The sequence below is a fragment of the Mollisia scopiformis genome (assembly GCF_001500285.1).
Source record: "Mollisia scopiformis unplaced genomic scaffold LY89scaffold_1, whole genome shotgun sequence".
Lineage (NCBI taxonomy): Eukaryota > Fungi > Ascomycota > Leotiomycetes > Helotiales > Mollisiaceae > Mollisia > Mollisia scopiformis.
In genome coordinates this window covers 144,097-165,757 of record NW_017263581.1, presented here as the reverse complement: position 1 = coordinate 165,757, position 21,661 = coordinate 144,097, and the positions used below count along the sequence as shown (strand labels likewise).

Genomic DNA, 21,661 nt, shown 5'->3' with positions numbered 1-21,661 from the left:
ATCCTGCTGTTGAAGACCCACAAAGACGCGTATATATGCTGCGCATGTTTCAAAATCGCGAAGCATATCCTTGCAACTAATTGCAAACTCTTACAACTTCATTGGAAGACACAAAAAATGTTCTAGGTTCATCTGAACAATTATTCTCCATGAAAGTTTGTTGTGTGGGTAGGTTCGTGTTTTCATCGTTAACAGCAAATCGATTCAAGAGGGATCGGCAGTCGTCGACGAATGTGGCCTACGAGTACTGATGATGGATGTAATTTTATCTAACAAAGGAAGTCTAGCAGATACATGGAGAATGAAGAGAAGCTTGCTCTGGATTCTGTATAAAAGAGTTCACCGTCTCTGAGTGCAGTTATCCTTCACCTCGCATCAGCTTCATCACTGTCTTTCATTCCTCATCCTGCATTCATTCGGCGCTAAGCTCGGTCTTGTTATTTTATCATCATGGTTCAACTCAACACAATCCTCACAAGCTTGGCAACCGCCTCTCTTCTGACCACCGCACTCGCTCACCCAGGCGAATCTCACTCACGAACTCAAGTCCGCCGCGACATCACCAAGCGAGACGCCCTCGCAGCGAAGGCCAAACGTGGTCTCGAAGCATGCTCAAACACTCTCAAAGCCCGTCAACTCGATGAACGAGCCATTGCTCGCCGTTCTGCCAAAGCAGACAAGCTTCGCACCGCTCGAGGAATCAGCACCTCCACACCCTTCCTCACCCGCCGAAACTTGACCGCACTTGAGGACTTCGAGACTCATAACCACAACCTCACTGCTACTTATACCGCTGGAATGACTCTCTTCTCTTCCAATGGAAGCTCCTCCTGTATCCTTACTCCTGAGGTCACCATTGGTCCCTACAACATCCACGGAGAGCTGATCCGCTCCAACATCACCGAAGACCAGACTGGCGTGCCAGTCCATCTCGAGTTCCAGTTCGTGAACATCAATACTTGCGAAGGAGTCGAAGACATGATGCTTGACGTCTGGGCTGCAAACGCTACTGGCGTCTATTCCGGCGTCGACGTTTCCGGGAATGAGGCTTCCCTCACCACTGACTATCTTCGAGGTCTGCAAGCCACCGATTCTGATGGTGTTGCTTCTTTCGATACCATCTTCCCTGGACACTATGCTGGCCGTGCTACTCACCAACATGTTATATCGCATTACAACTACACCGTCCTCCCGAACAACACCATCGTTGGCGGAGACATCAATCACATCGGACAGCTGTTCTTCGATGAATCTCTTCGGAGTGCCGTGGAAGCGACTTACCCCTACAGCACCAACACACAGTCTGTGGTCTCGAATGATGATGATATGTGGGCCCCTGATCAGGCTGATAATAGCTATGATCCTTTCCCGGACTTCGTCTACCTCGATCCTACAGATATCACTAAGGGTCTGTTGATGTGGATCTCCATTGGGATTGATCCTACTGCAAACTACACCTCTGAGGCTATCTTTGCTGGAAGTTGGGATGGTGAGACTACCATCCCTCATGCCAATGACTTGGAGGGGGCGTGAAGTGCTGGATCTGATGGAATGACAAATTTGTAGGGATTATATGATTATAGAGCATAGAGTTTGGATCACAAAATCTTAACATAGATTAGTGAGGTGCACTTCCGTCGCAAGATATCCATTGAGGTGATCATTGATCAACAAGCCACCTCTCAGAACTTATGACTACTACCCTTCCACATGCTCCCTCTCCTCAGCGATGATATCCTGCTTATCTCCACCGGTGCCCTTGATATTGTCCGATTCCCTGATCAGATCGATCTGCGTACTCTTGAACCTCCAAGCCGGGACCCCCTTCTCAAACAAAATATCAAGTTCCTCATAAGTCAAGTCCTTAGTCTCCGGAAGGCGAAAAATACACCATATGAGAGTCAAAATCGCAGTCGCCATCCACACGAAGGCAGTCTTGCCCTTGAGATTTGCTTCAGTGGGATTGATGAGGTACGGCTCAACGGTATTGCAGATGATTTGGACGACGTTGTAGCTGTTCCGAGCTAGTGCGATGGTTTGCGAGCGTACTCGAGTTGCCGAGATCTCAGCTGCAAGAGCGAATGATTGTGGACCGAGTGTGAGAGAGTAGACACCCAGCCATACCAGGGTTAGAACAGCTTGTGTCCAAGTCGCTCCATCGTTATGGACTGCAGGGTACGATAAGACGCCAATGATGAGGAGAAGCAAAGACATTATCGTCATGCCAGTAATAATCATTGTACGGCGACCAAAGAAGTTCATCGCGACCCAGGATCCGCATGTTGCTGCAAAAGCAACTCCAGTCCCACCAAAGTTTAGCTTGTACGAATTTGACGAACTGAGACCCGCTTGAGTGAAGAAGTATGTACTGCCATAAGCGAATGCTTCTCCAGATAGCTCTTGCGCAGCAAGCACCATACAAGCAATCTCGGTCCGGCGAAGATTGGTTCCGCGGAAACAGTCCAAGGTGCTTGACTCAGTCCTCATTGCCTGCTCTAGTTTGTCGGTGTGCACCATCATGGCCAACTTCAATCTGATCTCGGCTAGAGTCGAGCTAGAAGAAAGCCTCACGAGGGCTTTCTCTGCATCCGCCAACCGACCCTTGCGGACCAACCACCAAGGGGAGTCGGGGGCAAACAAAGCCACGAGGAACAGAGGGATGGGCCAGGACCATTGAATGGCGAAAGGAATACGATATCCCCACTCCGTAGTATTGCTGACGAGACCTTGCAATACACCAGCTGCGATAAGCTGACCGATGACCCAGCATATATTGACAAAAGAAGTCAAGAAGCCTCTTAATGCCAAAGGACAAACTTCAGAAGCATAAGACGACCCCATGATTGCAAAGATACCCCAAGGAATTCCACAAAGCACTTGACCAGCCAGCAGAACTTGGATGTTTGGCGCAAAGAACGGCAAGAAGATGAATGCCGACATGACCACCAAAGCAGCCATGATAACATGTCTGTGTCCAAATTTCTCGGTAACATAACCATTGATCAACAATCCAACAAATGATCCACACGTAGCCGCATCTCCAAGTGCAGCTTGCCAAGAAGCATCAATCTCCCACTCGCCGAGGTCTGGGTAATATGTTCCGTACTTCCTCCTGAACGCTGGGTAGGCGTAGAAGTTGCCCATCAAGATCGTGTCGTAGCCTTCCATGACGATTGTGAAGGAGATGGCAATGGCCCAAAACGCTGCTGTAGGGTAGCGGCGGAACGCTTCTCGAAAGCTAAGGTTATGTTCATTTTCGGTGGCGATTTGGGCTGCTGAATCGAAGCCTTGAGATTGTGAGATCTCGTTGACGTTGATTGTGTCAACGAACGCGGACGGGGTGGTAGTCATTGTGAATAATGACCAGAGATTGCAAGTGGTGCAGAAGAGGAGTAGCAATGAGCCCCAGAATTGGAGAAGGAAAATAGTAAGAGGGCTTTATAGACTTAAGTTCCTTGAAGCGTGCTTAAGAGAGCTTTTCGCTCCAGGAACAACTTGATTCGTATCTGTGATACACTGCATACCCCGCCTCCGCTTGTATCTATCCGCTGTGTCGGACATTGCGAGGACATTGGGCTTTAAGAGAGCAACAAAGCTTTCTTTTCTATGCCTGATTATTTTGATAGTGCCGTGGGGCCTCGTTCAATTGGTTCTTGTTCCCATCATTATCGAGGATCTGGCGTAATATCTCGGAGACTACATGGCCCTTTCGACAACATCTAGGGTTATTCGGTTGGACGGCACCAAGAACCATTCGTTTTTCGTCTTAGACCCCGCATTTTCCATACCGTTGGGACAGGGCAATGCAACGTGAGCTTGAGTTCTAGGGAAGTTGTCAGCTGCGAATTTCCCCGCATTGCTTCCTGACAAAAGTTCAAAAGTGGGATGAACACTCACGAGGTGGCGATCATTGCCTATCCGGGTCTTCACGTCCACGCAGCATCTACGTATAGATCTCGGAGCCCTTCAAGTTTTCCGCGAGAGAACAGCTGTTTGTCTGATTCAATACCGGAGGTAAATCAAAAGTGGGAGATAGAATCGACAAGTGTCCCACCCCTGGCCAAGAGCCCTCAGACGAACAATAGCTTCATCAGACCAGAGGAACAGTCCCAACCCACGATAGCAAGCAACAATATAGGTGCAAATAAACTTCGCGAATACAAAGTATCTTAGCCGCCACGCGTGGATGACTGCACAGCTTCCTTCATAAGCAGACATCACTTCTCTACCACAATGACCGCCTCATCTCTCCCAGCAGATTACCTCGAAAGAGTCTATGCTGGCGTCCTAGGCAAATTAATAGGGGTCTATATCGGACGACCGTTCGAAGGATGGACACATCAACGGATCGTAAAGCAACTAGGTCACATCCACCACTACGTCCACGAGAAATTCGACGCACCACTCGTCGTGACCGACGATGATGTCTCCGGTACTTTCGTCTTCGTCCGAGCGCTGGAAGAACATGGCCTCGATCTCTCTTCTAAAGACATTGGCAAGACGTGGCTCAATAATATTATTGAGAAGAAATCGATCTTGTGGTGGGGTGGAAATGGAGTCTCAACTGAACATACGGCATTTCTTAATTTGAAGCATGGGATTAAGGCACCAGCAAGTGGGTCCATCAAAACAAATGGCAAAGCCATTGCCGAGCAGATTGGAGCTCAGATCTTCATTGATGGGTGGGCTATGGTAGCTCCTGGTAATCCATCACTGGCAGCAAAGCTAGCTGAAGCAGCAGGATCTGTGAGCCATGATGGAGATTCCGTTCATGCTGCAAAGTTATGGGCGGCGATGGAGGCAGAAGCCTTCGTATCCAAAGACGTCGACCATCTCTTGGATGTAGGACTGAAATATGTCCCAGCTGGCTCCCTTCTCACCAAGTTGGTGGCTGATATCCGAGGCTGGGTAAAGACCGACCAGGACTGGGAGAAGACTCGGCAACGCATCGAGGATAGCTATGGTTATGACAAATTCCCGGGAGTTTGTCACATCATACCGAATCATGGTATTATGATCATGGCACTCCTATATGCTGGTCATGACTTCCATAGCGCGATGCATGTCATTAACACTTGTGGTTGGGATACGGACTGTAACTCAGGTAACATTGGATGTTTGGTGGCGATCATGAATGGATTGTCTACCTTCGAAAATGGACCTGACTGGCGTGGACCGTTGGCGGATCGAGCCTTGATATCCAGTGCTGATGGGGGATACTCTATCAACGATGCAGCAAGGATAACTTTCGATTTGGTGAATACTGGACGGAAGATTGCGGGTGAGCAGCCTTTACCTGCGCCAAAGGACGGGGCACAATTCCATTTCTCTCTTCCTGGAAGCGTGCAAGGCTTTGTGGCAACCAGGTACGAGCTTTCGCCTAATCGCGTCAAGATTGAGCAAGTCACAGACGACCAGAATCGCTCGGGTCTTGCAATTCATCTCAATGGCTGGACCAATCCAGCTGAACCTGTCGAAGTACTTACTCAAGTCTTCACACCGCCCGAGATTGTGAAAATGAAGACATACGATCTCATGGCATCACCGTTGATCTCTCCCGGACAGACAGTAACCGCAGTGCTCTCCGCAGACACTTCGAACAGCGAATCTGTCTCAGTAAATCTGAGATTGAAACATTACAATCCAGCAGATACTTTATCCATCTTCGATGGCCCCTCGACCACTCTCTCACCCGGCCAACAACAGACCCTGACCTGGAAAATCCCCGACTCATTCGACAGTCAACCAATTCAAAAGGTCGGGCTAGCTCTCTCCTGCCCCATAGGCCATCTCACCGGGACCGTACGTCTCTACTCGCTCTCCTACAGCGGTTCACCACACATGACACTCAAACGTCCTGCCGGCGCACAATATGACCCCTTCCAGCCCAACGGCGCCGACAAACCTTGCAGTTTCTGGAGACGAGTATGGATCGATAGCCTGAGTACATTCCACACCAAATTCTTCACTTCATCATTCTTCCTAGCTCAGGATCGAGGAGAGGGGAACCTGATTACCGGGACAAGGGATTGGATCGATTATACGGTTTCGGTGCCGAGTTTTAAAATCAATCTTGGGAGTGCGGGGTTATGTGTGAGGGTGCAGGGGCTGAATAGATATTATGCCCTTGTTTTTGGCTCCGGAAGGAAGACTGTAGCGTTGGTGAAGGCGAGGGACGAATCTAGGATTGAGTTAACAAACGCGAGTTATGAGTGGGAATTAGATACTGCTTACCATGTGACGGTGCGTGTTGAAGGCAGTAAGATTGTTGGGTCTATCGCAGGGAAGAAGGTTCTTGAGGCTGATGATAGCGAGTATACTGGTGGTGGAATTGGTGCGGTTATTGTTGATGGGAGTTTGGCTATAGATCAGTTCGATATTGCCCCTGTATGATTGGGAGAGGATTCACAAAGAAGTAAGAAAGGGGGAGCAGAAATTGCGGTTGACTATAAAGTCAAGGCCAAGCAAGGCTTGATCCGCTTACCGGTGGAAGAGAAAATTGTTTGGGGGCATGAAAATCGTGAATAGCCGAATAGCACACACAACCTGCTCCCGTGTCTGATTTCTGCTGTTGATACAGAATATCAGCACCAACTTGCAGGCACAGCTGGATCTTCCCCTTGTATACTCCATATTGAAGACTTCTCCGGGCATTGTAGACGTGGCAGACTGCCCGCATATGAAAGAAGAGGGACAGATGGAAGCTGGACGAAAATCGGAAACCTCTGTCGAAGGTGGAAAAGCAAGCTTCACCAATAGAGGGAACGGCGGCATGAAGTTGTGTACTCAGGTCATTGGAGGTTCTGCACAAGTACCTCAACTGGCTCAGAGATATGTAAGAATTAGAGGCCGCTCATGCCTCAACCAACGTTCTTTTCAACTCCCGAAATATCAGCTCTGGCGGATTCCAGCTCTTACCCTGTTGTTTCATCATATTACTCTCTGTATCGATAGCCTGCGCGATCGAGTCTGCAACGCCTGTATTCCATTCATGTTTGTAGTTCCGCTTGAATATGCCGGCATAAGTGTTCCCCATTTCAGCCCCTTCTTTGACCCTCGACCACGAGAACCGCCACTTGTACGCCGGATCCCGGACCAGCCTTCTCTCTCTGCCCAGATCTGGACCTTCGACAATGTATAGCTTCTTCAAATTCTTCAATCCACGGACGAGTTCACCCTCGCGGAAGGCCCTTATTGAGTAGGAAAAGGAGTCAGAGTCGTCGATATCACCTCCCAATCTCAAGGCGCTGCTTGCTTGTATAGCTAGATTCTCAATAGCTTGGTTCTCTTCCCGTCTTAAGAAGGCAGTAACGTCTAGAGCATGGATTTCTGGAATGTAAAGGACGTCCTTGATATGTATGTAAATAGGCTTAGTTGGAGGGAGTTTAAGAGGACGTTTCATAGCAAGATTTGTAGATGGCTCAAGGTAGATCGGTAAGAGCGCAGATGTTGAATACTTCTGATGGGTCGGAGGTATAGATGGGGCGTTTGGTGACGAGACGTGGAATCGGTGCTCGCCATGGAGGAAGATTGCTTCGATGAAAGTGTCGGGAGATATCGCGAACTCGAAAATGATGATTCGAAGCTCGAGTGGCAGCTCTCGGAATTTGGGAAAAGATTTCGCAGGTACTGCCGTAAGTTCCTCTGGAGAGAGATTGCCTGCTGCTGGATGATCTGACTTGACATTCTTTGTGCTTCTTTTCGAACGTGTTATTGGCCCCGCCCAAGCTTCCAACGCACTTGAAAGTCTTTTCGATCGTGACTGCATTGTGGAGGCTAGGTTGAGTCGTGAACGAGGTTTCGGAAAGGAGGTAATTGTTGATGGTGTTGATGAATGAAATGAGGGAAGGCAGCTCTGCGATCCTAATCTTACAAAAGCGGCACGGGCACACGATCGCGATGTCATGTGACAGCTTTCTTCCTTTCTTGCACGGATCTTTTGCTTTGGTGGGATTGTTTCGAATTGATTTGCATCAACCCAGCGGCGATCCATCTCATCTCTCGGATCTGCTATTTCAGCACGTCCGTCAGATAAGTGAGTGCGTCTCTAATGTCCAGGAAGAGACAGTCCCTCTTCGCGAAGACCAAGGCACTTTCTCGCCCCCGATCCCATTACGATCAACAATCTCCAAATCTCCAAATCTCTACATTCAATGCATCTTCTTGAGCGTGTTCTACTTTGATTGAATTTTTGGATTGCAAGATCTAACAAACGTGGGTTCATCTCCACTTTGAAGACTAGAACAGCCCCCTCCACATGAAACATCCTTCATGTCCGACCCGAGAACAAAAGCTCATCGTCTGATTGATGGAAAACGTACCCACAATTTCCAGACAGAACTATCTTGCGTGGAAAGAACTTTAATCAGAACATTCATGGAGCCTCTCCTTGTTGTCAGACCAGATGATGGCCAGTGCCATGTAATTTGCCTTGCTATTAGTGGGACGCTATGAATCCTAAACATCGAGGAGGGAGGCCCTAGGCGTCAGTTCTCCGCAAGTGGTCAGCCTCATATATCCTCAGCACTGCTTCCATCATGCTTTCTCTCCTCATCGCTCGCGGTTGTCTTCGTTGCCAATTGTTTGCTTTTACAGCGCCTGGAGACGCCTTTCTCCTAACATTCGTTCATATCTTCGATAGCAAACCCATTGATTCAAATTATAACATTCTTGTACATCTCTTTCACTCGGTGCTGGACTATCATTTTATTCGCTATGCTTTCCAGGATTCTTTCTGCACTTCTTGTGCCTTCTCTTCTCTTCTCATCATTTGCTCAAGCTGAAGTCGATACCAGCTCCGTTGGACCTCTTACCCCGCTCTCTTCTAAGTCAACTATTTGTAACGTCCTGGACTATGGTGCTGTTGCCGACAATAGCACAGATATTGGGCTTGCGATCCTGTCCGCCTTTACCAGTTGCGCAAAAGCTGGAGGTGCTACCCTTTATATTCCTCCAGGATCATACTCCAGTAAGCGACCCCTACTTCTTCCAACGAATACAACTGACCACCAAAGTTGCGACTGGTGTAGTTCTGAACGGGGGATCTGCTTATGCCATCCAAATTGATGGTCTTATAACACTCACCTCGGACGGATCATTCAACGGCAATGCCATCGTCATTGAGAATGCTTCTGATGTCGAAGTCTTCTCAAGCAATGCTCTTGGTGCCATCAATGGACAAGGATACATTGAACGGATCACATCATCTGGACAGAACGCTCGACTCTTCCGATTTATCAGTTGTTCGGACATTTCTATCCACGACATGATCTTCGTCGATTCCCCTACTTTCCACCTAGTTTTCAACGAAGTCTCGAACATGGAAGCATACCACATCACCGTTCGCGGACCAGACCTTGGAGGAACTGATGGAGTTGATGTGACCTGCACCGACAATTGCTACATGCATGACATCGAAGTTACCAACAGAGACGAATGTATCAGTGTCAAATCGCCGTCAAACAACATTCTCATCGAAGACATTTACTGCAACCAAAGCGGCGGGATGTCAATCGGCTCTCTGACAGCGGACATCACCGATTCCTCTGATGCTGCTGCTCTATCAAACATCACCATGCGCAACATCTACATCTTTCAATGCACCCAAATGCTGATGATCAAGACCTTCCCCGGTGGAACAGGAGCAGAAGGATATGTCAAAGACTCTGTCTTCGAAAACTTCTGGGCCTACGATACAACCTATGCCCTAGAGATCGACCAGTACTGGGAATCTACCACAACGCCAGACACTGGAGCTGTCGCTCTCAGCAGTCTCACATTCAGCAACTGGACCGGAACAATGGACAACGGTGCCGAACGAGGCGCAATTGTCATCCGAGGCTCAGACATTGTCCCCGCAGTCGATATCAGCCTCGAAGATTTCGACATGTGGACTGTGAACGGAAATAAAGTCATCAACCAATGCAAGAATGTCTACGGGACAGGCTATTGCGCAGGGACTTCTACAGCTGCGTCTTTAACGACGTTTACTACCAGTGTTACGAGCACGGTTGCTCCCACGGGGTTTGTGACTCCAACTAGTCCAGCGTGGGGCATCAGTGGGTATGGGACTACGGACCCGATCCCGGTGTATACACCTGCTGTGTTCTGGAGTCCGGCTAGCAGTGGGGTGGCGAGTACGACTGCGTCTGCGGATGGAGCTGTGAGTGCGAGTGCTAGTGTAGCGAAGTCTACAGCTGCTTCGTCTTCGCTGAAAACTTCGTCTGTGGTGAAGGTCGTTAGCACATCGGCGTCCTTGCCTACATCAATCGGATCATCAATCGAAGCCTCGAGCTCTTCATCTCTCGCTGTTACCTCGAGCCTTGAACTCTCTACATCCCTCTCAACACCAACGCCCACGACCCTTCTCGCCGTCCCCTCTTCTGCGTCGACAATCTTAATATCCTCTCCGTCAATAAGCACAGGTACGTGAACTATCTCAAAACACTACACTCATGACTCCTCAATCGTCAGAGCGTGTACCAAAGGAACAACCTGCATAGTTCAGCACGACAGATATTCTCAATGTTTGTAGCTCAGAAGCTGATTTACGAGCCTATAGGGAGAGTGACAAGAACTAGATTAACCCATACACCGAGACCGATGAGCACTGGTAGTAGTGTTGTTGATGGACAGGGCGGTGGAGAAGACGGGGAGAGTTGTGAGTGGTGATTCTCGGGAAGAGTAAAGGGGTGAGAATGGATGTATAACATTTCGATTTTTGTACAGTAAAATTCGAAATCGGCTTCATTTCCGAAGACTCAATGATTTTATCTTGGACCCATGTTTTCCCAAGTGCTAACATTCAAGCCTATTTCCACACGCCCATGCTCACTTCATCCTTGCACTACATATCACTTGAACACTTGCATGAAGATAGGCCAATGTTGGCGAATATGCTGTAAAAATTACGAAACACAAGAACAACGTCAATAGAGCAAGATTATATTTAGTGACTGTTAGAAGACCATGGCTCCTGCATCGTGCCCCAGCTCCCCTCTCCTTCACACAATCAAACGTTGGTGAAATAACAATCTCCCGGCTCAATTATCTATTGTAGCATTCTGAACCTTCCGCTTCAGTGTGAAATTTCAATCTCCTTTTCAGTGTTTCGCTACCAAGAGCTGTTGATAATCACTACATATTACTATAGCGGCGTGCAATGAGACTAAGAAATCGCCAAACGTCTCGGGTGAGGTGCTTCGCAAGGCATGAAGCGCATCAGTCATAAAGCCTTTCGTCCGTACTTGGGACGCTTTGCTCTTCAAATACCGGTCATCATATCGTCCCACTCGTCCCACTCGTCCCACGAAGAAGTGTCTCGCGGGTCATTGGAATAGTATTCGTTCCATCTGCCACAATATTTCTCAGTGTATGCACTATGTTGCCGGGTCTGCGCCTGCGGCACGGCTTCGTTCGGACGGTGGATGTCAAATGCTCCTGTTACAGCGTCCGAAATCTGTATCAAGCCCTCGGTGAGGTTCATATATCTTTCGTGAGCCTTGGTCTTTTGCCTAGCTTCATCACTGTGCAGTTCTAACTTCTGGCGTTTAAACTGCTTGGCCATATGTCGTTGGTCTGTATCTTCAGACTTAGCTAGGTCGCTAATTACATCGTCGAGACGTTTTTCGAGGTCTTCGGCAATGGATTTTAGATGTGCTATCTGTAATATGCAATCAGCTCAGGCACTAAGCTTCTATCATGTTCATGTCTCGCTTTACCTCCGTATTCTTCTTATTCAAACGGGTACGATTTTACTTGTACGAACGCCGAGGTGGCGCTCGATGCAAGATTCAAAACGCTAGTGACACTTCCAGTCACCACTGATTCTAAAGCCTCCCTAGGATCCATAGGACCTAGTGCTCACGTTATCAGCAGTTCGCTTTCGGATATTTGGTTTCGAATTTTTGCCGTATTGAAGAATGTTAGTAGAAAAAGCTATTGTTCAGGAACTATTGTCAATATAGGTTGGCCACCAAGATACCTTACCCATAGCGGCCCAAGCTTCAAAAAAAAAAAAGCCTCCTGCACAACGGCCTAAGCTTCAAATCAACATCCACCAATCCTCAGGCGTCTGAGACATCTTTCTACTACAGTGCTCGTGAGGCCGATTTCAAGTTCTTCTCTATGCCCCAAGCATCGCCGCCTGAAAGCACATGTCAACTAACTCAAGATTTGGTATTACCAATACAGATTTTGCCTACTTAAGTAGACCGGAATTTCAAATCCTCACAAATAAATTCCAAAATCCCCCATAGCTTTGAGCGGGATATGCGCATTTTGCGCACTCTGCGCACATCCCGCAATATGCACATATCCCGCCCAACGCGCAAAACACCTGATTGTCAAGTAGAAATAAAAGAATGAAATCTACAATCGTCCGTAAAAACTATCAAATTATTAACAACGAAAGACCACTACCACAATCACCAAAGACCACAGTCAAGATGTACGAGCATCTCCATTAGGATTCCAACCCAACAGGGCTGAAATCCGCCCACATCATCATCATGCACCTTCCCACACCCCAACCACGCCATCCCATCTAACTGGCCGCCCTCCAAAAATGCCCTTTTCGCGAAATGCAACAAAGATCGCTGTCTCACTCCCACCTGCACGTCTCGATGCTCCACAGTTCCTTTAGTAGACGAATCAGCAGCCGCGGGGTTTCCCGCGTGGTACGAGGGCGTTGTGATGCCCTTTTTCGGTGGGAATGCCCTTTTTGCGATGTGCAACAGAGGAGTTGGGGGTCGGTGATTGGGCCGATGGGCCGGGAAGGATGAGGCTGGGGTGATTGATTATCCGGTGAGTGAACCTGAGGTATGTTCCTAGTGTCTGCTTTTGGACACACTTTGTGGATGAAAGGGAAATGTTGCAATCTATCATCGAAATCTGACTATGAGGAGCAAATGGCCTAGAAACAGAAGATCTATCTAGCTGGAGGAGAAACAATCATAAACAGCGATATCAAGCTAAGCAGTTGACAAAAGAAACCCAAAATTCATCCCAGAGGTATAAAACAACCAAAAAACCCTTCAAAACCTTCAACCCTACTTCTCCTCCACAACCCCATTGATCTCCAAAAACTTCACTCCCAGCTTACTCTTCCCCAAGACCGTCTCCGCCAACGCAGTAAAGCTACCACTCGTCAAAAGTTCCAAAACCTGCAAACTCGCCTCCAGCTCCCTCGTAATCCAATTCCGGATCTCAATCGCAACAAGACTATCGAGGCCATACACCACAATCGGCTTACTAGCATCCATCTCCTCCCTCGGCACCATCAACACGGCGCTGATCTTCGACAGCAGCGCCTCGGTGATGAGATCGATGGCCACTGCGCGCGATGAACAGGCTTTGAGCGCTGCGGAGATGGAGATATTGGCTGAAGCAGAAGCAGAGGTGAGAGAAGAGGCTTCTTTCTCCGCCGCCTCACGCAGGTGCGTGAATTTCGCATCAGAGATCCAGAATATGTCGTTCATTTTCTCCGGCGCGATCTTCAGACCTGTGATACAGTGTCCGTTCGCACTATCGCCCATCTTGCCCGTGATAGCAGCTCCGATCAAGGCTAGGACTTCTTTCTCGGATATACTCTCGCTGCCGAGATTCTCCATGACTTCTTTCTGTCGCTCGCCGCCGCTTTCGACGAGGTAGCCGGCGTCGCTGACGGCTGTCAGGTCGATGGAAGATGCGGGTAGGCCGAGCGTGTGTCTGTACTGGGCGAAGGCGTTTAGGAAGCAGTTTGCCGCTGCGTAGGCTGCTTGACCGCGGTTTCCGACTGCGCCGGCGGCGGAGGAGAGGAGGATGAAGAAATCTAGTGATTGGGAGGTGGAGAGGAGCGTGTTGTGGAAGTTCCAGGCTCCGGCGACCTTGGGTTGAACTACGGAGGTCCATTGATCGTGGGTCATTTTCTCGAAGAGAACGTCCTACGTTGTTCGTTAGGTTAGAGGTCAAAGGGTGGGAGTGAGCTGACTTACGTGTAGAACCATAGCAGCGTGGATAACGCCCTTGATTGGAGGTAAGGAAGCAAGATCCTCTTTGATGAGTTTCTCGACTTGAGATAAGTTTGCTACATCGCAAGACTTGACGACGATGTTTGCTTCAACGCTCTTCGCTTCCTCGATGAGTTCTGCTACCTTTCCAGTGGCGCTGCCGCTGCGAGAGAGGAGCACGATGTTTCGAGCTCCTTTGGAGATCATCCATCTGCTCATGCTGCGACCCAGACCACCGGTTCCACCGATGATCACATACGTCGCATCAGCCGCAAGCAGATTGTTTGGAGTCTTTCTCGGAACAGCCTTTACTTGATCTTCCGCATGGGGCACGATGACGATCTTGCCCATAATCTTTCCGCCTTGAAGGGTACGGAACGCCGTCTCCACATCAGAGATAGGGAATGTCGTGATCGGGGAGATGGGTCGCACAAGTCCTTTACCCATGAGATCAAATACATCTGAAAGAAGCCTCTTCATGATCTTAGGCCGCTCAGCAGCAACGACTGTCAGATCCACAGAAGCAAACATGGCGTTGTGCTCAAATCTCGCCATCTCAAGACGAGTGTTGCCCGTGATGTCTCGCTTGCCGATCTCGATGAAGCGACCGAAGTGAGCGAGGCTGTCCCATGTTTCTCTCAAGGCGTCGCTAGCGAGTGAGTTGAGAACAACATCGACGCCTTGCCCATTCGTTGCGCGCTTGATAGCTTTTGCGAATGAGGTGTTTCGGCTGTAGAAGATGTGATCTTCAGGAATCTGATACTTGCTCATCAGGAATTCCTTCTTAGCCACACTTCCAACTGTAGCAAAGATCTCTGCCCCGATCATCTGTGACAGGATGATAGCGGCTTGACCAACGCCTCCTGCCGCGGCATGGATGAGCACCGTCTCTCCCTTAGTCAGACGCCCAAGGTCGAAGAGTGAGTAATATGCTGTGCAATAGATGACTGGGATGGTGGATGCATCTTCAAATGACATGGAGTCCGAGATCTTTTGCGCGCTGGTGCCAAGACATCGAGTGTAGGTGCTGTAAGCGCCTTCAGACATGGCGCAGACTCGATCACCTACTTGGAGATCCGTCACCTTGCTTCCAATGGCACTGATGATACCAGCACATTCTACGCCGATGTACTTGCTTGGCAGCTGACCCATGGAAATCATGATATCTTTGAAGTTCATACTAGTAGCTTTCACTTCTATCTCGACTTCGTAGTCAGGAAGCGGGGTGCCGACAGCGAGATCATCAGTGAAGTAAAGAGTGTCTAGAGCTCCTGGCGTCTCGATAGCGATTTTGAGAGGACGACCTGTTTGGTGGAAAGGCTGGAGATCAGGAGCAGCAACAGGCTGAGTCTCTTGATGAACGAATTTGTTCATATCCAGATCCTCGACGACTCGTGGGACAAGAAGTTTTCCTTCGCGTTCCTGGAATTCCATATCTCCACCAATGGTTGGTGCATCGGGAGAGAATGAAGACTTAAAAACCTCCAAGATCTTATCTGCGGTGCCAGTGTTGGACAGCTGAGGCGTAGTGCCAAGATCGAGCGTGGCGAATTTGAGGAGAGTCTCTGAGCGCACACTTCGTGCCATGCCAATGACCATCTCTGCATCTGGCTTGGAAGAATCGGTATAGGCTCCTCGTACAGCCCAGAGGACACCAGCAGCTCCGGTCAGCATCTTCTTAACTGCTTGGAAGTCATCTGAGTTCAGGCTTGAGACGACAGGGCGATCGAGTTCGGACAAGACGACACATATTTTGCCATCTGTTGCAACACTACCAAGTGATCCTTGTGTTGGGGATGAGTGAGTGAAGTCGGTGATGAGGTCCTTGACGCTTGATATTAGGGACGACTGAGATGTCTCGTCGCCGATAATGACAACCTCAGTCTCAAATTTAGGCGTAGTCGTCCCATTGGTCCCATTAACGCCATTCGTGCCGTTTGTGGCATGTGAGCCATTGACGCCGTTGGTTTCATTCGTACCATTGACGCCATTGATGCCATTGATATGCGCATCATGTTCCTCAACACCATTTGCCTGATGCTCAGCATGTACCGGCTCCCACTGCAGTTTATAACACAACTCCCTATTCGCAGCGGAGCTCGAAGCGTCACTTCCAGCAAACACAGGCGTCATGACCAAATCACTCATAGAAATGAGTGCTTCATCTCCAGACTCAAACGAAGTAGCGAACAAGCTCAACTTGGTGGGAATAGGATGCGCTGGTGTTGGCTTTCCCGTACCAAAAACCTTCATCCGATCGCCAGCTTTGCGAGTAATCCCTGTGGACAAAGACATACTTTGGATGAAAGACGGCATGTAAAGAACATTAAGTCCCTTCCAACCAGCACCAAAGATCGGCCAGACAATTTGAATGAACTGATCCAGGAAAGCTGGATGGATGATGAAGTCTGGTTCGTAGTGTTTTGGCATGAGGGATGCGGTATCTGGGATGATGAGATCTGCTACAGCGTGGTTGTCGCTTGCGCGGCAGTTCTCTAGTCCTTGGAAGCTGGGGCCGTACCCTGCTCCTGCTTCGCTCAGGGTCTCGTACATTAGCGGCGTGTTAACTTCTGACGTGCACGCTTCGTTGAAAGACGACATTTTAGAAATCAGCTCTGCTTTAGTGTCGAGGAGTTGTTGAGCACCATCGACGATGTTCCCGTCAGCCGATTTGACGACGGAGATAAGACCTCTGCAATGTTCAATCCAGCTACGGTCTTTCGACCAAGAGAAGATACGGAACTCATCCCAGGAATCGGATGATGTTCTTGTTCCTTCTGCAAAAGATCTGAGTGTGATGTTTGTTTCAATGTCGTTGCCTTCGTTGATAACGAGAGGACGGCTGACCGTCACTTCTCGAAGTTCGAACTTATCGAAAGCCACGTTGCGGAGAGCAGCTCGTTGAGATGCAGCTTCTAATGCCATTGCGATGTATCCAGCCATCGGATAAACGGACATTGATTGCATCTTGTGGTGACGAACCCATGGCATATCATCTGCCCTTATAATGTTGCGCCAGGTAGGCTCGAGGTCATTGCTATATGAAGCCAGCGTGCCGATCAGATCATTGCGAGCGAATGGTCTGTCTGTATGTTTCTCTGCTATTCTCGAACTATGCCAGAATTTCGTAGAGTGGTTCCAAGGGTATTTTGGGAGATTGGTCAAGAGCTCAGGGGCTTTGACACCGGGAAATGGAAAATTGATCGCTCCGAAATCAACAAGAGCACCTTTTGTGAACAGAGTGGCAGCCAGATGCACAGTGGTATCAACAGCGTCCTTGTTTCTGAGCAAAGCAGAAGCATATGGGAGCTTAGTAGCGTTGCCACCAAGGAATTTTAGAATCTGCTTGACCGGTCCCTCAAGAGCGGCATGAGGTCCGACCTCGACGAGGACATCGACGCCAGGAGTTGTGCTTCCGTCAATGGGTTTGCACATGCTTTGAAGAGCCTCGGAAAACCGGACTGGACAAGTCAAGTTCTCAACCCAGTAATTTGGTCCCAATTCGCTTGTCTCGACCTGTCGTCCAAGGAGAGATGAATGAAACGTTGTGGTGGTTGAAGGATGAGGGTTGACATTCTTGATTGAGTTTCGGTACTCTTCGGCGACTAAGTTCATATGATGAGAGTGATAGGCCGTGTCAACACGGAGTTTCCTGTTGAACATCTGCTTCTCTTCGATGACTTTCTGTAACTCATTGATAGCATCCTTGTCTCCCGAAGCTGTGATGCTGGAAGGAGAATTGATGCAAGCCACAACAGCACGGCCTTCCTTGAGTAACTTCATCATAGGGCGAACCTCCTCAGCGCTGCCGCCTACGGCCATCATTGCTCCCTTAAGCTCAGGAAATCCTCGCTTCAAGCTGATGATTGATTGACCTCTGAAGTATGCAATCGCAACGCAGGACTCCAGAGACAAGGCACCCGCAGCATAGGCAGCTCCAATTTCTCCACTCGAATGGCCTGTTACTGCAGCTGGTTTGATTCCCCAAGACTTCAACAGATCAGTCAGCGCCAATTGTACCGCAGTACATGCGGGCTGGCTGATATGTGCCTCGGAGACTCGCGAAGATTCAGAATCTCGAGAAAGTTCATCTGTCATTTGTTAGCTCATTTCGTTTTGATGTAATAGAATGTCTGACCTATCATAGAGAAATCGGCACCGATATCAGAAAGATACCTATCAATTTTCTCCATCGTCGCTGCGACAACTGGATAAGCATCCAACAGCTCTCGTCCCATTGCATGCCACTGGGCACCCTGGCCAGTGAAGACGAATCCGATCCTGGGCTCCTTTGTAGCCCGCGATAGAACTGTGTCTGAGCTAGCAAGAGCTGGAATAAGCTCCGCAGATGCCCTCGCTGGAATAGCCATCTTGTATGAAAGCACAGATCGTCTTTGTCCAAGAGTATAAGCCAAATTTGGCAACAACGAGTTTTGAAAAACTTCAGGACGTTGCTCAAGGTAGACCGTGAGATCATTCATCTGAGCTTGCAGGGCAGGTTTATCGTTTGCTGACAGCACGAAGATTCTCTTTGGGGCTGACTTCGTACCAGTAGCTAGTGTATCGTTTGTTCTTTCGATGAGGCCTTTTGAAGCAGCAGGAGCCTTCTCGAGTGCGATGTGAGCGTTTCCACCTCCGAAACCGAAGTTGTTGATGGAAATGTATTTCTTGCCACGGGGCCATGGTCGTTGGGTGGTAGGAACCTAGGAATGTGTTAACAAGAAAATTCGAGGGATTGAGGGACATGTACCTTCAAGCCCCATTCCTCAAATGGAATCTTGGGATTGCCCTTCTGAAAGTTGTAATTGGGCAAAATGAAGCCTTTCTGCAACATCATCGCCGACTTGATGACAGAAACAATTCCACTAGCACCCTCGAGATGTCCGATGTTTGACTTAACTGAGCCAACGAATAGTGGTTGCTTGGGAGTCCTTCCTTTGCCAAAGACTTCATGTAAAGCTTTAGCTTCGATAGGATCTCCGACTTTTGTTCCCGTTCCGTGCGCTTCGACGTATCCTGTGAGGGTTGCATCCAGGTGGGCTTTCTCATAGACCGACTTCATCAAATTGACTTGAGCATCTCCACTCGGCATCGTAATTCCTTTTGTTCTGCCATCTTGATTGACTCCGGTACCGACAATTACAGCGCGTATCGAGTCACGAGCTTTGATGGCCTCGTCAAGAGGCTTCAGAACAACGCAGCCAACTCCCTCTCCACGGCCGAACCCAGTACCTCGATGATCGAATGCAAATGATCTTCCTGTATCTGAGAAAAGGCTGGACATAGACACTGAAACGAGGTGAGTGTATGGTCACGTGGCCGGATGTAGGATGCAGACTTACTCGTCACAAAATAATCTGGAAGAATATTCAGATGGCATGATGCCACAATCGCTGATGTTGATTCGCCAGTCCTCAAACTCTGACAAGCCAAATGCAGGGCGGTCAAGGAAGAGCTGCAAGCCGTACTGGGGATGAAGGTTAGTATCTGACCTGCATTAGGGCCTGACGTTGTTACTCACTCAACCGTAAAGCTGGGTCCAGCAAAATCGAAAAAGTATGATATCCTATTCGCCAAGAGTGATTGCGCACAGCCGGTTGCTTGAAATACGGGAGTGGTATCTGGCAGAAGTCAGTACCACGTTATGCAGCAGGAGCGGCGGGTAAATGCAGATCAGACAACTTACCAAGATCTCGACAATTCCGGAGCTCGTAATCTGCGAAAGAGCCTCCGACATAAACACCCACACTTTGTTTCACCAACTTCTCTTTGGGTATGCCAGCATTCTCCAGCGCCTCGTATGTACATTCAAGAAGTAGTCTCTGCTGCGGATCCATAGAGATCGCTTCCTTCTCCGTTATGTTGAAGAATGGCGCATCGAATAAGCCAACATCTTCATCAATGAAATGACCACCCTCAGGATTGTAGCAGCCTTCTTTGTCTGGATTTGGGTGATGGAAAGCAGCATGCTTAAATCTCGATTCTGGTATTGGGGACCATCCACTCCTTGCACGGGCTAAAAATTCCCAGAATTCCTCTGCGCCCTTCACGTCTCCAGGTAACCGACAACCCATTCCCACAATTGCGATGGGAACTGTCTCTGCATTCTTGGGAGCAGCACCGTTGGTGTTTGGTATGCCATTGCTGTGGCCGTTGCTGTTACCATTGCCGTTGAGGTTCGTTCCCAGTCGTGCATATGGATGATCATAGCTTTCGCCATTGGTGGGCATGGCAGATGGAGCCATGGTTATTGTGCTATGCTACACAATGATTGTCCTGCATATTATTCAGCTATTTCTATTACACCAATCTGGGAATACCAAAGTTACTGACCGTGACTTGCCTAACATTAAACTGCAGGCCAATGAACCTGTTCGACGGGAGGTACAAGCCTTTAAGAGCAGCAATACCAAATTTCCAAACCGTTCAGTATCACCGTGGTGTGAAAGCCCACGTCAAATTTATTGACCTTCCTCTTCTGCAACAAGACTTGCTATCCACTACGGAGTCTGGAACTCGAATCGCCGCGCAATCAGAACAAACAACCACGGGCAGTGTAAAGAGAACGTGGACAGCTCGTGGGTGTGTAGAACCGAGGATTGTACAGAGTAACATGCCCTTGAATCCTTATCATGAAATGCAAGTCAATCACATGTACAGGATTAAACGCATGAAGTTGTTGATGTGCATGAAGACACCCTGAAATATTGAACTGGGGTTACTCTCTGTGATACTTCGTACTTGTATGCTCTTGCAGGGAAAACGCCCGAATGGACACACAGATGATGTATCCACGCAGGATCCATTTTAATGATAACACATCCTTGTGTGTGGTCGACGATCATGTCCCTGCTGAGGAACGGGTTTCTCGTGCGACTGCAAGGGTTCTTGATTCGGATGTACATCTTTCTCTACTCGAGCGCAACTGACAGGCTATGGTGTTGATGGCAACTATTGGGGCAAGTCTGGCGTGTGAACTTGGGACGGAAAGTGGATCTATCACTACGATAGAGGTAGGCAAAGATCAGTGGTGCCTGAGTGGACTTTGAGCGCGAAGCAGGAACAGGCGAACAAATGACTATGCTAGTCGCACGGACTATTTGAGATAGACTGGGGATAGTACAAATCGGATGAGGTACCGCAGGTTCGGCGAAGGCATTTGGTTCGGTTGAGCTTGTGAGATGCAAATGCCGACTGAGCATGAGCTGACACCAGCGTGGAGACGGGGACGAGGCAGCCGAGAAGCTCGGTACCATGGTCCTGTCTTTGTGTTTCTCCAAACTCAACTACAGATTCCACCTATTGTTTGGACCATAAGGGTGGCGGTGATCAAGATCGAGAAGGGAGCGTTGAGCCGAGGATGGTGTGTCGTTGATAGAAACCCGGAACATTTTGAGGTGCGGTGCATTTTAGGTCCGTCGGCTGTTGATGCAGCTTCTCTAAATGAGACTAGCATCTCTGCTACGAACTTCGAAGCTTCGGTCGCACTGCTCGCCGCACACAACTTCGTCACTTCTCTTGCTTTACTCCACACATGGAGCCAACATACCTGTGCGTAACCCTGGCACGGAACCAGAAATTGACGAATGAAAGTCGAATCAATACTTCCTTGAACTAGCAGTTCAGCTCTTTGGCCACGGAGATGTCTGTGAGAGATGGGACAAGGAATCACT

The 21,661-nt window shown here is 48.9% G+C and overlaps 6 protein-coding genes across 6 annotated transcripts; 2 read left to right on the top strand and 4 right to left on the bottom strand.

Moving 5' to 3' along the window:
* Positions 1 to 365: 365 nt before the first annotated feature.
* On the bottom strand, positions 366 to 3,351 carry LY89DRAFT_692695 (general substrate transporter; the record flags this gene model as incomplete). The annotated part of the gene is made up of 3 exons (XM_018216583.1): positions 366 to 391; positions 792 to 863; positions 1,800 to 3,351. The coding sequence occupies 3 exons, from the start codon at positions 3,349 to 3,351 to the stop codon at positions 366 to 368; spliced, it is 1,650 nt and encodes a 549-aa protein (XP_018078085.1).
* Positions 3,352 to 3,943: 592 nt separating this feature from the next.
* Positions 3,944 to 6,693, top strand: LY89DRAFT_603922 (ADP-ribosylglycohydrolase). The gene has a single exon (XM_018210335.1). It carries the CDS (start codon positions 4,234 to 4,236, stop codon positions 6,391 to 6,393), a length of 2,160 nt encoding a protein of 719 aa, XP_018078084.1. The 5' UTR covers positions 3,944 to 4,233; the 3' UTR covers positions 6,394 to 6,693.
* A 160-nt stretch (positions 6,694 to 6,853) lies between these two features.
* On the bottom strand, positions 6,854 to 7,768 carry LY89DRAFT_726791 (uncharacterized protein; the record flags this gene model as incomplete). The annotated part of the gene is made up of 1 exon (XM_018219082.1): positions 6,854 to 7,768. The coding sequence occupies one exon, from the start codon at positions 7,766 to 7,768 to the stop codon at positions 6,854 to 6,856; it is 915 nt and encodes a 304-aa protein (XP_018078083.1).
* A 947-nt stretch (positions 7,769 to 8,715) lies between these two features.
* Positions 8,716 to 10,671, top strand: LY89DRAFT_726790 (pectin lyase-like protein; the record flags this gene model as incomplete). Its single annotated transcript, XM_018219081.1, has 3 exons — positions 8,716 to 8,968; positions 9,015 to 10,424; positions 10,562 to 10,671. 3 exons carry the CDS (start codon positions 8,716 to 8,718, stop codon positions 10,669 to 10,671), a joined length of 1,773 nt encoding a protein of 590 aa, XP_018078082.1.
* Positions 10,672 to 10,957: 286 nt separating this feature from the next.
* LY89DRAFT_712744 (uncharacterized protein) lies at positions 10,958 to 11,992 on the bottom strand (the record flags this gene model as incomplete). Its single annotated transcript, XM_018218000.1, has 3 exons — positions 10,958 to 11,662; positions 11,758 to 11,855; positions 11,989 to 11,992. 3 exons carry the CDS (start codon positions 11,990 to 11,992, stop codon positions 11,264 to 11,266), a joined length of 501 nt encoding a protein of 166 aa, XP_018078081.1. The 3' UTR covers positions 10,958 to 11,263.
* Positions 11,993 to 12,967: 975 nt separating this feature from the next.
* On the bottom strand, positions 12,968 to 20,470 carry LY89DRAFT_1527 (putative polyketide synthase). The gene is made up of 8 exons (XM_018205420.1): positions 20,322 to 20,470; positions 19,675 to 20,264; positions 19,510 to 19,609; positions 19,331 to 19,455; positions 18,739 to 19,277; positions 18,127 to 18,691; positions 13,974 to 18,079; positions 12,968 to 13,922 (listed from the first exon to the last, which is right to left on the bottom strand). Exons 2-8 carry the CDS (start codon positions 20,231 to 20,233, stop codon positions 13,050 to 13,052), a joined length of 6,867 nt encoding a protein of 2,288 aa, XP_018078080.1. The 5' UTR covers positions 20,234 to 20,264; positions 20,322 to 20,470; the 3' UTR covers positions 12,968 to 13,049.
* Positions 20,471 to 21,661: the final 1,191 nt, after the last annotated feature.